Source organism: Aythya marila, assembly GCF_965140915.1.
Source record: "Aythya marila genome assembly, chromosome: 19".
Classification (NCBI taxonomy): domain Eukaryota; kingdom Metazoa; phylum Chordata; class Aves; order Anseriformes; family Anatidae; genus Aythya; species Aythya marila.
This window is the reverse complement of record NC_139060.1, coordinates 7,777,545-7,790,680: the sequence shown is the minus strand read 5'-3', so window position 1 is coordinate 7,790,680 and position 13,136 is coordinate 7,777,545. Positions and strand designations below refer to the sequence as shown.

Below are 13,136 nucleotides of genomic sequence, written 5' to 3'. Positions count from 1 at the left end.
AAAACCTGCATTGAGCTCATTATGCAGGTGTTTGACTGCTCCTGAGATTGCAGAACAAATTGTATATAATGCATATGCCAGCATAGAGAGTTGGCAAATTCTGCGCTCAGTCTCGTGTTTTATACAAGATAGAAATAAATGGCAAACAAAAAACCCACAAGGTAATTCTTCTCCGCTTCATTGTGGCCAGGTCTTAGGTAATTGCTTTGGGTTTGAGGCACAGACATACTGAGAAAGTCCAAAGAGCAACAGATATGCGAGTCTTGAGATAGGAAGACTTTAAAGGATAATCAAAACCAGGTTTTATAAATTCTAAGGAAAAGAATTATAGGGACAGACAGATTAAAATATCAATCTGAATATCAGAAGGGGCATTCATATCAGGATTGGCATCGGTTAACCTCTCTTGGCAAGAGCATATCAAAAAGGAGTGGGCAGAGGCTGCGGCTTGGAAGGTCTTGGCTAAATATTGCAGGAACTTTGCTGTTACTCTGTTAAATCCAAAAAAACATTCTTCCATTGACAACAATGGATGGTAGACTAGAAACCTATCCAGTGTAGGAGGAATTATGTCCATTCTGCAGCCAGGGCGTGGAGCAGGACCAAGAGGTCCCTTCCAAATCAAAAGATTTTCCCTATGATATGGTATTTACTTGCGTGTGCGCTCAAAAGCCTGATGCTCTGCCTGTTTTCCACAGCTGAGCACAGTCATCTTCCAAATTGTTTTTTGTAATGACTCTTTGATTTTTCTCTTCCTTTTTTTTTTTTTTTTCAGGGCTGTAATAACAGAAGAGTTCAAAGTGCCTGATAAAATGGTTGGATTTAGTAAGTACCTTGGATGCTTTTGGTATGGTGGTTCTGTGCAAGAATGCTATTTGTTCTGTCCGAATAAAACGTGTTCATGAGTTTTTGTGCTTGCTGGCTTTGGATAAGCTTTGTCTGGTGTTCTCTTCATGGGGACCAGATGATCAGTATTTAAAATCCAGGTGCATGCTGCATGGAGAAGCTTGGTGGTCCAGTAATAAGAACAAGACCGGTACAGGTTACTGAGAGTTGTAGTGGTTCTGTTCCTGAAATCCCAACTGATGCAGCACATAAATATGTCAGAAGTTAATTTATTTCCCCTCATTGAAATATTTTACTTTGAGTATGCAAAAGTGTGGGAGTTGAGGGAGGAAGAGAAGATTTAAATGTTAAAGCAAGGCTTGGCTCAAGGCAAGTTAAGCAGAATTTAAAGTCTTTCCTACAGTCACTGCTGCAGGGAAGCGCAGCCAGCGTGCATTGCTCAGATGAGGTTTTTTCCTAGACGTGTGTTGCTGGTGCTGCTTTCTTCCTAATTTCTCTTCCTCTTGATGGTCATTACTCTTCCTTTCCATGGCAGCCTCCTGCTTTTGTGACTGCAGTGCTTGCGTTGGCTCTTCCCTGCTAGATCTCTGTGCATCTTTTCCCATTTGATATACAGAGAGCGAAAAGGCAAATAACAGAGAGGATCATTACCCCTCAGTGCCTCAGGTTTTCTCCCGACTCTCCACCGTAAAGCTGTAGCTGTGGAATTCCCGAGGAGGCAGTCTGTCCTCCCACCAGCCTTCGTTATTTATCAGTCCCAGGGCCACACGTGGGGAGGAAGGGATGGTGGAGGGATTCTGCAGCTCCTGAGCAGGACTCGGCTGGTGTCTCAGCTGTGTGTTGAGCACAATCCTGCTTCAGGCACATCGGGCAGGCGGTGGATCCACAGCTGGGAGGGTGTCCTCCAGCCAGGTATACCTGTTAGACTCGACAGATTTGCTCTCTTGCAGTCTGGGCAGGAGATGAACACGGATAGGCACATTGCTTTGCAAAAAGATGCACAGAGGGAAGGCCATTATTTGCTGCCTCTAAATGTGAAGGGAGATGGGTGCTTGTTTTCACTCACGGTTTGAATGAGCATTTCAGTATGTAGCAGTTTTAAGTGCAGACCAGGGAAATAGCATGTCTCTCGAAAAGAGGTAGTAAAATATGAATTTTAAAGAAATAAAAGCAGAAGTTGTTGGCTTTTTTTAGGACCCCAAATAACTGGTTTATTTGTTCCAGTGCATGATGGGTTTTTTGTTCGGTTTGTTTGTGTTTTTTTAAATTTGTTCACGCTGTGGATGCCTCTTCTGCAATCCTGGAGTCAAACTGTTCCTTTATAGATAGCTGCAGTGGAGTAAAAGGGGGAAGGTGATCTGCAGTTATTCAGGGAAGCCGGTATGTTCTGACGCTTCTTGAACTCATTTCAGTAATCGGCAGGGGAGGTGAGCAGATCTCACGGATTCAGGCAGAGTCTGGCTGCAAAATTCAAATTGCTCCAGGTAAGAGCCTCTTTGTGTGCCAGGTGAAGGGGTTTTAGTGTTGAAGGATGTTGTGTCCACCGTATCAGGTGCCTTGCCTTGGTCCTAATGTGTTATCACCGTTAACAGGCGATACGCTAAGCTCACGTGCATGGCTCCCTACGAGCAGAGCAAGCAGGCTTGTGGGGTGGTTTGGGGGTGAAAGTAGCAAATTAAGGAACTGTCTTTTTGACCAACGGATGGGTACAGTGCAAATGGACAATCTGTGTTGTTTTTAAAGCAGAAATTGCAGCTGTTTAGTTTTCTCCTGGTGGTACCACTTCGCTCAGCTCGTGCAATTTGTCTCTGATGGTTTGATCTGCTCCAGCTCCTGGCAGAAAACATTTCGGGAGCATGGCAGCAAATCTTTGTACGATCCACTTTCCATTATAAGAACAGGACCATGCTATTCAGTCTGCTAGTGCTGCAGCCTGTTTGCTTTGAAGGCTGTACTACAAGTGCTGTGCAGGAAGCTGTCGATGAACGTAGTCTAGGATTTAAACCTCCCTTAAGTTGGCAGGGAAGGCTTTTAAAGAATGCAGACACCCAGCAAATATTTTAAATATGTTGACCCTGGATGTCTTTGAATTCATGGGCATGTTTGGTGTGCAGAGGGGGGTGTTTTCATTAGTACTTGATCGTTAACCAAAACCGCTGCCATTTTTGAATTCCATGTATTAATGTGGTGTGGGTTTTTTTTTTCTCTAGCTTGTGTAAGGAGTAATCACTCTTCTGCCTGCCTAGTGAAGGCAGTTTGGGTGCTGAGTCAGGAAGCATCTAACCCCTGTTGTTCTCTTGTTTCCTTGGCAGACAGCGGTGGGATGCCCGAGAGGCCCTGCGTACTCACCGGCCCGCCAGAGAGCATTGAGTGAGTTCTGATTTCATTTTTCTCCTTCCTCCTTCTCTCTCTTCTCCCTAATGCTGTGCTCTGTCAGTGGTGCTACTCGGTTAGCCACACCAACAGCTGTTGGCCTAGAGAAACTTGAGGGTCTCTGGAGCATAGAGCCTCTTGGTCTGATGCTTTAAACTGCACCTCAAAGGCTTTTTTTTCCCCCGTTGTAGTTTGAACCCTCTGCAGAAATTTCCATGGAATTCCCCTCCGCAGGGCAAGGTTGCTCCTAGGGCACCTAGGATGCAGTTTTCTAACTGCAGCTCTCCAGGATACTGAGCTAAGCTGTTGAAGGGCCCCTTCTCTTCTCCCCTTCGCTTCCCTCCTGTTGAGCTGACGTCCTTCCAGCTGAAGAAGGTCTGCATGAGGCCTCCAAAGCCTGTCAGTGCCACTCCAGAATACCCTGGAGGTGTTGGTGGTGTTGCACAGAGCACGAGGCCCTTGGGCGTGCTTGCCTCTGCACTGCTGCCAACAAGAAGCAAAGGACTGAACCCAAGTCTTGAATTCTGATCCCTGCATGGTAGAGACACGTGGCCAGCCAGCAGGGGTTTCTACTCTTTAGGCCTATAGAAACTTTAGGGACAGTGTTTCCTCCCTCCCCCTTCCCAGGAGCTGAGTTTGAGACTCTCACAAACCAGTTGAGGACCTCCTGCTGGAACTGGATCCAGGATCCTCAGGCTTACAGGAACACACTTAACATATGGAGCTGCTCTTTCTCTCCCCAGCCTTTGGGTAGGTGGGTTTTTTAAAATCCATCTGGAAATCTTTGAGTTGCATTTGATAGTGAAAATACATGGGCGCAAAGACTGTCTCTCTAAAGAGAAGGCAATCATCATTCTTCCATTCCTAAGAGATCTAAGGGTACTTAAATCTCCTTACTTTACCATAATGCTGCAAGCAGTGAGCCAGAATAAATATAATTGGCAAGCTCGTGTTGCAGGGCAGGCGATGTACTCTTGGTGATATTGAAGTGCCTTTTCCCCCTTTGCAAAACGATATTTCAGAACAAGAGTAAAATATTAAATCCCTGGAATGCCTGATGAAATGCAATTGGGGCAAAATGGGGGACAGGTATAGTTAAGACCTCATTGTTCTGAAATATGTAGTTAAATGTAGTGATGTCCAAGGCTGTCTTTAAATGCAAATAAAAAAAAAAAAAAGCAAAATAAAAATAATAATAAATAAATAAATAAAAACAAAGTGAGAATACTCAGTTTTTGAAGCAGAACGAAGTGTTGAGTATGTGGAATTTGGTGAAATTTACTTTGCTTCTGTGCTGAAATTATTAAGTTGGTTGTTTGAACTATATTTTCAGGCTACTCAGAGAAATATTAAAGTAAGGAAACCCTTCAAAGTTGTCAGATATCTTGTGTGAGGAGAGTTTTCATTAGTTATATCCAGTGGCAAACTACCAGAGCTAATTTCCCAATGACCCCTTCTCATCTGATCTACGTGCTGTATTGAATGTTGCAGTCTCTATGGTCATAACTTTATGCAAAATGTAGAGGTAGATTAAATAAAACCTCTTCAGACTCTTTCCGAATATTTGAAGTGGGCTTCCACAAATTCCATCTTTTGCCTTGTTTTGTGAGCAGGTTGAGAGAGGGCAGTGCTCTGATCTTTGTGCAGCCTCAGATCACCACCCCTTGAGCTGATTCAGGTGAACGTCTGCTTGCGAGGGATGATTTTGTGCTGTTTCTTCAAGTTCCCAGGTAGAAGACAGTCCTCGTAGGGTGCCTGATATGAAGTGGAGAGAGGGGAGATGTTGCTTTAGACTGAATAGGGAACTGGAGACTTCCTGCTACCTATTTGAGAAGTGCTGTAGGAAAAGTGCAGAAAAGGGACGTGTTGATAATAGTCCTCGAGATGAAGGGAAGGACCTGCAAGCTACTTCTGACGTGCTAAAGATTTTTAGAGGAGGTATCTTTAACCTCCAAAATGCTTCTTTGTGTCTGTCTCTTCTCACCAGGAGTAGAAGAACCCAGTCTCTTTCACTGGTGGCTGCTGCAGTATCCTTGCCTTGCTTCCTGGTGTAGCTTCAGCACCTGCTGTTTGGGGCAGAGGCTGTGTTAGAACAGTGTGAGTGGTGCTGCTGGTAAGAGCAGGCAGAGAAGGGCAAGGCAGTTGCCTGTGATCAGAGAGAGGTTAACCAACATGCTGCGGTACTATTGGAGCAGTGTCTGTTTTGGCTTGACCAAGGAGAACAGAGATTGAGTTTTATTAAATATTATATATAATTTATACAACGTGTATAATAAAGCTTTAAAGAGTTCAGGACGTAGAGCATCTTCACTCAAAATGTGCACCCCAAATGTAATAGCTCAGCTATTATCCTTAACTTCCAACAGTGTCAGAGCATGCTGCTGCTCTTCCTTCTCTCTTCCCCTTTCAAAAAATCAAACTGCTTATAAGTAATCACGATAGGGGAAGTTGTACGTCCAAGGGATAAAAAAAAAAAAACAAAGTGCTAACTGTGGTTTCCTTCATCTTTTCACTTCTTCTCCTCTCCCCGATCACTTCACGTTCCAATGGTTCCTAGTCTCTTGCTGACGTGGAACAATGTTGTCTAATGGTTGTTTCCCTCGATTCTTTTCCAAGACAAGCAAAACGGCTACTGGGGCAGATTGTAGATCGCTGTCGGAACGGACCTGGTTTTCACAACGATGTTGATGGCAACAGTACGATTCAGGAGATTTTGATCCCGGCATCCAAAGTGGGTCTAGTCATCGGCAAAGGAGGTGAAACAATAAAACAGTTGCAGGTGCGCAAGATGCATTTACTTTAGGGCTCTCTTCCCTACTGCAGCTTCTCTAGATCAACAAGAGCGTGCTGAAGCGGAGAGCCTTAAATGCTCTAACCTTCTACAGCAGGGACTACTCTTCTGCCTTCGGAAAGCTGGACTCCAATCTTGTGTTACAAACGAAATCGGTTTGGCCCCAGCTACGCATGTAGTGGAGTTTTGCCAGAACTGTGAAAGAAACTCGTGTGCTTTAGATAACATTTGGTGTGCGCTGGTCAGGAGGGGATCCCTGTAGCTAAGAAAAAGCTCTCTCTAGTCTGCTGCTGCAATAGTTTTTAATGCCAGCCATGCTGTTGTAGAGTGCTGTGCTTCTCTTTTGTTGTTGATCTGTGATGAAGCTGGCGTTTGTCGTCTTTTTTTTTCCTCATCCTACCCCTTTCTAATTCAATGTTTTGTTATGTATAAATCAATGTTCCTAGATATTCTAGCATCCTGCACAAGAAAAGCACCTAGGTCAAAAATGCAGTTTTTTTGGATGCCCTGGTTAGGCCTCTGTCATCCAGTAGTTTTAAGGCTGATCACATAATAACTTATGTGCAGACAGCTGCAGATTTTGGAAATGGCTAAAATAAATAATCAGGTGAAATAGAGGGGTTTTGCTTTTACGAGAGATTCAGGTATTTGAGATCTTCAGGAGTAGCACACTTTCTGGCAATCTTTTACACTCCAGGACTATTACTGAATTTATGCTATAAATACATACGAAGAGCTAAGGTAGTGTTCTGCAAAGCTGCTAAAGTGACCTACGTAACGTTTAGTAACCAAAATATAGTCCCTAGTTTTAGGGACTCTGCTTAGCAAAGTGCTCTGTGCTTTTTCTTCAGGAGCGAACAGGTGTGAAAATGATTATGATCCAAGATGGTCCATTGCCTACTGGAGCAGATAAACCTCTCCGTATTACTGGAGATGCATTTAAAGTACAGGTACGTAATATAAGTAAGCAGTTGTCCCAGAGTACTGATGAGAAGCTTAAACATAAGTGTATTTGTGAATGTCTAACAGTTAAATCAAATTGTAAATGATATCATCCTTGCTGGTTTTGTTTCTTCTATAAGGTTAAAGTATGAGTAGAATCAGTTAAAACTGGACTATCAGTTAAAAAAGGACTATCAAGTGTTGGCTTGTTTACTGTATAACCTAGGAGCTCTTATTCCATGTAGATGGTAGACGTGGGTAGGAGAAGAGTTGAGGAGGATGGTTTGGAGAAAGTTTGTGAAAAGGTTTCCAGTCTGAAGCAGAAGTCGTAGATACGTGGTACTTAAGCAAATGGGTTCGTAGTGACTAACCTACACAGACATTTGACAAAGTGAACCTTCCACAGAAGTATTTCAGACAGCCAATTGACGCAGGTAATTAAAAGTAGAGAAAAAAAAGGAAAATAACCACAACTCCTGAAACCAAGGGGTTTGCTTAATATTGGTACTTCGGTCTCCTTGTGTCAGGGTTCTACCTGTGATCAGCCAGAGGCTGGAAGATTGCAGCATGATAGGAGTTCTGGAATTAAAGTTGAGCTGTGGCACGTTCCGCTTCTCAGCAAGTGCCTTTCATACCTTGCTAAGTACTTAAATCTAGCTTAGCATTCTTGTCTCTAATAAAAATAGCTTTGTTTCATAGGCTCTCCCTAAGCATAAACTGCTGTAACAGTTGATGCTGCTCAGGTATGTTTGGGTGGCATTTTTCAAGCCACTTAATGTAACTGGACTTTTAGATTTAAATAATTTTCAAAATTCTTATGCTTACTACAAGTATAGATATGCAAAAACATGAATGGGAGTCTTGCTACTTTTAACCAAATCATGCTGTTAGTGCTGATGCTTTCCAGATGGTTTCTTCTACCTTGCAAGATTTGCTGTTGTCACATCTTCCATGCCATAAGTTATGGCAAGCAGTCACAGAGACTTCATAGGCTGGAAGATCTTGGAGGCACTTAAAGTTCAGCATGCTTAGAAGGCACTTAAGAAGCTCGATGAGCCTTGGGTTTTGGGGGACTCTGTGCTTCAATGTACAAAGTTCTTAACCATCTCAAATCACTAGCAAATATCTCAGATGCCTTATTTCTATCTTGATGTCTCTGAAATGTCTTGGGTTTTCCCCTTATGTAATAATTAGGAAGGGGACATGGAAAATTAAAAAAAAATATATATGTGAAAGGAGTCAGATTTGCCAGTGTCCCTCAAACTTGCAAATAGAAGCAAAGCATCAAAAGATTGACAGTTAATATATTGAGACAAAGGCTCAAAGGTTTTCACATGTGGGCTTTTTTTTTTTTTTTTTTTTTTTTTTTTTTTTTTTTTTTTTTAAATGGTGGCACTGCTTGCTTATTTCTAAGGCATGTTTTAACTAGCTGGGCTTATGTGCAAGTCTCTAAAAGGCCTGGAGAGCTGCAAGTGTAGGTAGGAAGAATATCCGTTTGTCTCAGAAAATGTCTTGCTGCAGACTTGTGCATAACTTCTCCGAGTGCCAGTAAGCTCAGTACTGCCCACCTGCCTCCTTGATACATGTTCTCTACCTCTTAGTGGATATACTGTGTGCTGTGTTGCCACAGCTTGTACCATACTGTTATTTCAGCCCTATCCAGTAGGAAAGGGCCTTCCCTTCATTTAATTTTAAAAAATTGGTGGGAAAAATCAGTGATTATATTTTAAAAGCTAAAGCTCCTCCCTTTGGAAGTAAGCAATTGCACACAAGGAACTGCAGCCTCGCACACCTGGCACACTTTGACATCTTCCACGTCTGACCAAAACAGATCTTCCCCGACTGGTAAATTAGCCCCTGTTGAGGCCCCAACGCTGAGATGGCAAGCAGAGTAAATTTAAGCTAACTGTAACTTCTTTCCCCATGTAGCAAGCGAGGGAAATGGTACTGGAGATCATCCGAGAGAAAGATCAGGCAGACTTCCGAGGCGTACGCAATGATTTCAGTTCTAGAATGGGAGGAGGCAGCATAGAGGTATGTTTTCTTCATGCTAACCTCCCTGTGGGATGGGCAGTGGGTGGAAGTCCTCGAATTTTGCATGTAACTTGTAAGCTGCTTCTGAAAAGCAATGTGCTCTGTTGCCAGAAGAGTGAGTCTGGCTGCAAAGGGGAGTTCTCATGGACTCCCAGATGGTGCTTCTCTAATTATCTTTTGAAGCCACATTCTTGCAGTGCAGAGTTCATTTAGCGGGGAAGGAATTTGCGGCCACGTGTTTGTTTTTCTTAAGGGATATGGTTGTGTAGCCTGGAGCAGCTTAATGTGGCCCATCCTCGTAGTTAAGTGCATCTCCTTGTAAAATCAGAGTCACTCGGTCTAGTTCTGAGCTTTCACACTGCTTTGCCTTTCCCATCAGGTCTCTGTGCCCAGGTTTGCTGTTGGAATTGTGATAGGAAGAAATGGAGAAATGATCAAAAAGATTCAGAATGATGCTGGAGTTAGGATTCAATTTAAACCAGGTTTGTGTGAGGATGGAGAGCTGTTACTTCCTTACCAGTGTTCCACTCTGGGATCGCTACGGTGATTCTGCTCTGAGGTTCCAGCAGCTAGGCTTTCCTCCTTTAAAGGTGCATTGTCTCTTTCTGAAACCTGTTTGAATGACTCTCTGCTTTCTCATGCACTTTGTTTTTCAGAGAGTAAGATTTTACACATCTTACTTGCAAACAGTAGATGTCACAACAGTAATGTCTTGACTGGTAATTGTATGGGAAAACAAAATACCAGTAACCAAACCCACTTTTATTTCCTGTTAAAGAATTCTCCTTCAGGACATTAAAGCCTTTGGGGATCAGGAGTTGATTAATTCTAAGTAACTTTCTCTGGGTCCTTGGCTGTCTGATCACCTATCAAAGCTGCCTTTGTCCTCTTAAAATTATATCAACCTCTCTCGTGGCTTTTTGACATTGAAAGTGTTGCCTTTTAAACGCTGTCCCCTCTGCAGTGGGGTTGGGGTTTTGTCTCCTTTCAGTACCTGGAAGAGTGGCTGAAGGTGGAGGGAAGGGAGAGCTCTTGGGCTAGATGTGTTTTGTGAACGTGCTGCTAGCAGTGCTGGTGCTGGAAGGAAGCCTTTGTTGGTGGGTGGATGTTCTCTCCTTTTAATTTAGTCTTTGTCACTTCTCTTCACAGATGATGGGATTAGTCCTGAAAGAGTCGCACAGGTCATGGGGCTTCCCGATAGGTGTCAACATGCAGCACACATCATCAATGAGCTTATTCTCACAGCACAGGTGGGTTCTGGAGGCTCTTGGGTGGAAAGAGCTTATATGAGAATGTAGTATTTGTGCATGCAGCTGTGTGGATGGACCCTGCTGTCTGAAGAATAGCAGTGTTACATTTTTTCCTCTGGTAGACCACACATGCTGCTGCCCAGGAGAGAGCTGCCAGCTTTGGTTTGGTTTTGTTTTTAAATTGGATCTGGGCTCATTGAGCTATAGGAAGGTTCCCTTTTTTTTCAGGCAGCATCATGAGGCTTCATTGTAGTTCCATTTTTACCCTCATGGTGAGTTGTTTTCAAGTTATTTGAAAATGATGACCCCATGGAATAGAGCCCAGCGTTAGCACGAGGCAGAGGCTGGAGGCTCTGCTCAGAAGGGCTGAGTAACACTTGGGGTAGCACAGTATTAACAATGCTCAGACAGTGCCTCCTCTGCTGCCTCTTCAGACTCCAGTCCTCAGGTCTGGTGGCTGTGGGAGGCAGGAGGAGGCAACAAATGTTGGTGTACGCAGTTACTGTGCTCGAAGAACTCTGGTAATTGTCCGCTTATGTTTTGAGGCCTGCTGTGGCAGCCTCTGAGGGCTCACAGCCTTTGCTTTTGGAGAAATCAGTTATCCAAAATAGCTATGTCCTTTAAATGTCTTTGAACTTTAAAGCTGCCTTTGGAAGTTCTGGAAAATGTGCATTTCAGCTGAGTAATTCCAGCAGTTCTTTGAAGAATGACACTTGAAAGGGTTTCGAAGGTAACTTCTGCGTGAGTCAGTGCCAAGTTCTATTCGTTGTTATGATGAAAGCCCCCACCACAACCTAAAAGTCCCTTAGTAGCTGATGCGCGTTTAAAGGTTTATTTCAGCAGATACATAGGAATGCATTTAAAAAATATTTTTATCTTCCTGAGTCAGGAAGGCAGCTGCAAACCTACATCACTGGCATTTCTTTAAATTACTTCAAAATCTGGAATGTGGAACTGAAGTCCAAGAATATCTTAGTTCAGAGCCATTGATTATAATGCTATTTAACTTACCTTGCTTTATTTTGTTTTTAATGTGCATTGGTGCCAGCAAAAAAACCACTAATACCAATTTTTTGCCTTCCAAGGAACGAGATGGCTTTGGAAGTTTGGCTGTCGCCCGAGGAAGAGGTCGTGGCCGTGGAGACTGGAGCGTTGGAACACCTGGGGGCATGCAAGAAATAACCTACACGGTGCCAGCTGATAAGTGTGGTCTTGTTATAGGCAAAGGTAGGTCTACAAACATAAATATTAGAGCTTGCAGTCTTTCTGTCTCTAGATGGTCACCTTCTTGCTGCCTGACAGTGGAGTTTTGGAGTTTTTTGTAATTGTAGGTATTTAGTGGCCTGTGAACGCAGCGCAGGAATAAGCGAGAAGCACTTGTGGTTGTTTACTTTGTGGTGTTCTCGCTCATAATTGTACTCTCCAGGCCCTTGTTCACAATATGTAAGAGGAGCTCTTCATGCAGAGCTGTCAAGTAAGCCTGTTATAACAAGCAGCTGGCTGAGAAAAGGCAGTTTCGTTTGTGGATCCTTTTTAGAGAGAACTCATTTAAAGGACAGTTTATCAGGGACGAGCAGAACAGTCGTTTTGTCGTGATGAATTTCTGTGAGTGCCGTGTGATAAAATGGCAGGGCTCTGAATGTGGCAGTAACTGTAGCTGCTTCCAGCCACAGACCTGAAGCATCTGATGAACAAAGTGAAGCGGTGGGGCTTGTCTGTATCACAGCTCACGCCTGAGCCTGTCACAGAACAGACTGGTGCCCCACGTGCACCTCATCTTGCTCAGGCGAGCACGTTTGCTGCCACGGAGGCCCCTTTGTTGCCTAAACCGTTGAATCTCTCCATGCTAAGGACGTGGACAAGGCACCTGGCCTTTCTCTCAAGAACCAGCCCACCTCCAAGACACTAATAAAAACAGAGCAGCAGCAGCAGTCTCAAATTGTTGTAGAGCACCAGGTAACAGCAGTACTTGAATTAGAACCAGGAATAGCCCTGTGGCTTTTAATTGTTGCGATGCTTTGGAGTTAATACACTGATATATCAAAGGGGCTGTATTTAAGTTTTCCATCTGCTTATTTTAGAAAGAATGGCATATGCCTAAAGTAGCATTTAAGTAATCACAGTTGGCTTTTAGTGTCAGCAGAGGTGAGGTGAGTAGAATAGGAACAGATTAGCCGTGACGGTAAAGGAGGCAGAGACGGGAGGACATTGTGCCACGTTCCAGTGGCATTTAGTTTCCTGCTGTCCTGTTGGGCAGGGCTGAGCTCGTGATGAAACACGTTGTGCCCTTGTTCCACGGCCGGGCAACCCTGCTTGATCCCTTTCACACGTCTGGGCCCTGTGGTACCCTGAACTGGATGACAAGGGACACAGGTTACGGGACACGGGCGTGCAAGGAGTGCATCTGCAGTCGGTTTCAGATGTTCTTTGCTGTAAACCTGCTCACAAACCTGGGAACTTTCTCAGTATGGCAAAACACCTGCACTCCCCATTATGCAGATGCTGCAGAGCGATTGCGCCTGAGCTCAGCGAACGGTCCGGTTGGGCATAGATCGAGCAAAGCAAATTTTAAGCCCACAAGTGAGAGCTGTGTGGATGGAAAAATCAAATTATAATGAAACTTTATTGCCGGATCCATTAGTCATCCTTAATAAAGGATCAGAAAAGGTCACTTGTTGTTCAGCAGTGCACTGAAGTGGAGCATTTGCGACTACAGAGAGCACTGTGCTGAAAAGATAAATGCAGGTAGTGGAGTTAGATGTCCTAGCAGTCAAGTGCGAGGCCTGGCACAGGCTCGCTGTGGGGGTGAAGGGTAGCTTTTTACCTTTGTTTCCACAACAACAAAACAGGGATTCTTACCCAGCCAGATCAGAAGCTTTCTGGAGTGACTAATTACTAGT

At 43.9% G+C, this 13,136-nt stretch overlaps 1 protein-coding gene across 3 annotated transcripts in view; it reads left to right on the top strand.

Annotated features, from left to right (window-relative positions):
* The window catches only part of FUBP3 (far upstream element binding protein 3), a 38,133-nt gene that overhangs the window by 14,301 nt on the left and 10,696 nt on the right, over window positions 1–13,136 (top strand). For all 3 annotated transcript variants that reach the window (XM_082775287.1, XM_082775286.1, XM_082775285.1), the window contains 9 exons: window positions 776–825; window positions 2,259–2,330; window positions 3,159–3,216; window positions 5,836–5,998; window positions 6,862–6,960; window positions 8,882–8,986; window positions 9,366–9,468; window positions 10,136–10,236; window positions 11,322–11,463. In XM_082775287.1, coding sequence (XP_082631413.1) covers window positions 776–825; window positions 2,259–2,330; window positions 3,159–3,216; window positions 5,836–5,998; window positions 6,862–6,960; window positions 8,882–8,986; window positions 9,366–9,468; window positions 10,136–10,236; window positions 11,322–11,463 — 893 coding nt within the window. The remainder of the gene's footprint in view (window positions 1–775; window positions 826–2,258; window positions 2,331–3,158; window positions 3,217–5,835; window positions 5,999–6,861; window positions 6,961–8,881; window positions 8,987–9,365; window positions 9,469–10,135; window positions 10,237–11,321; window positions 11,464–13,136) is intronic.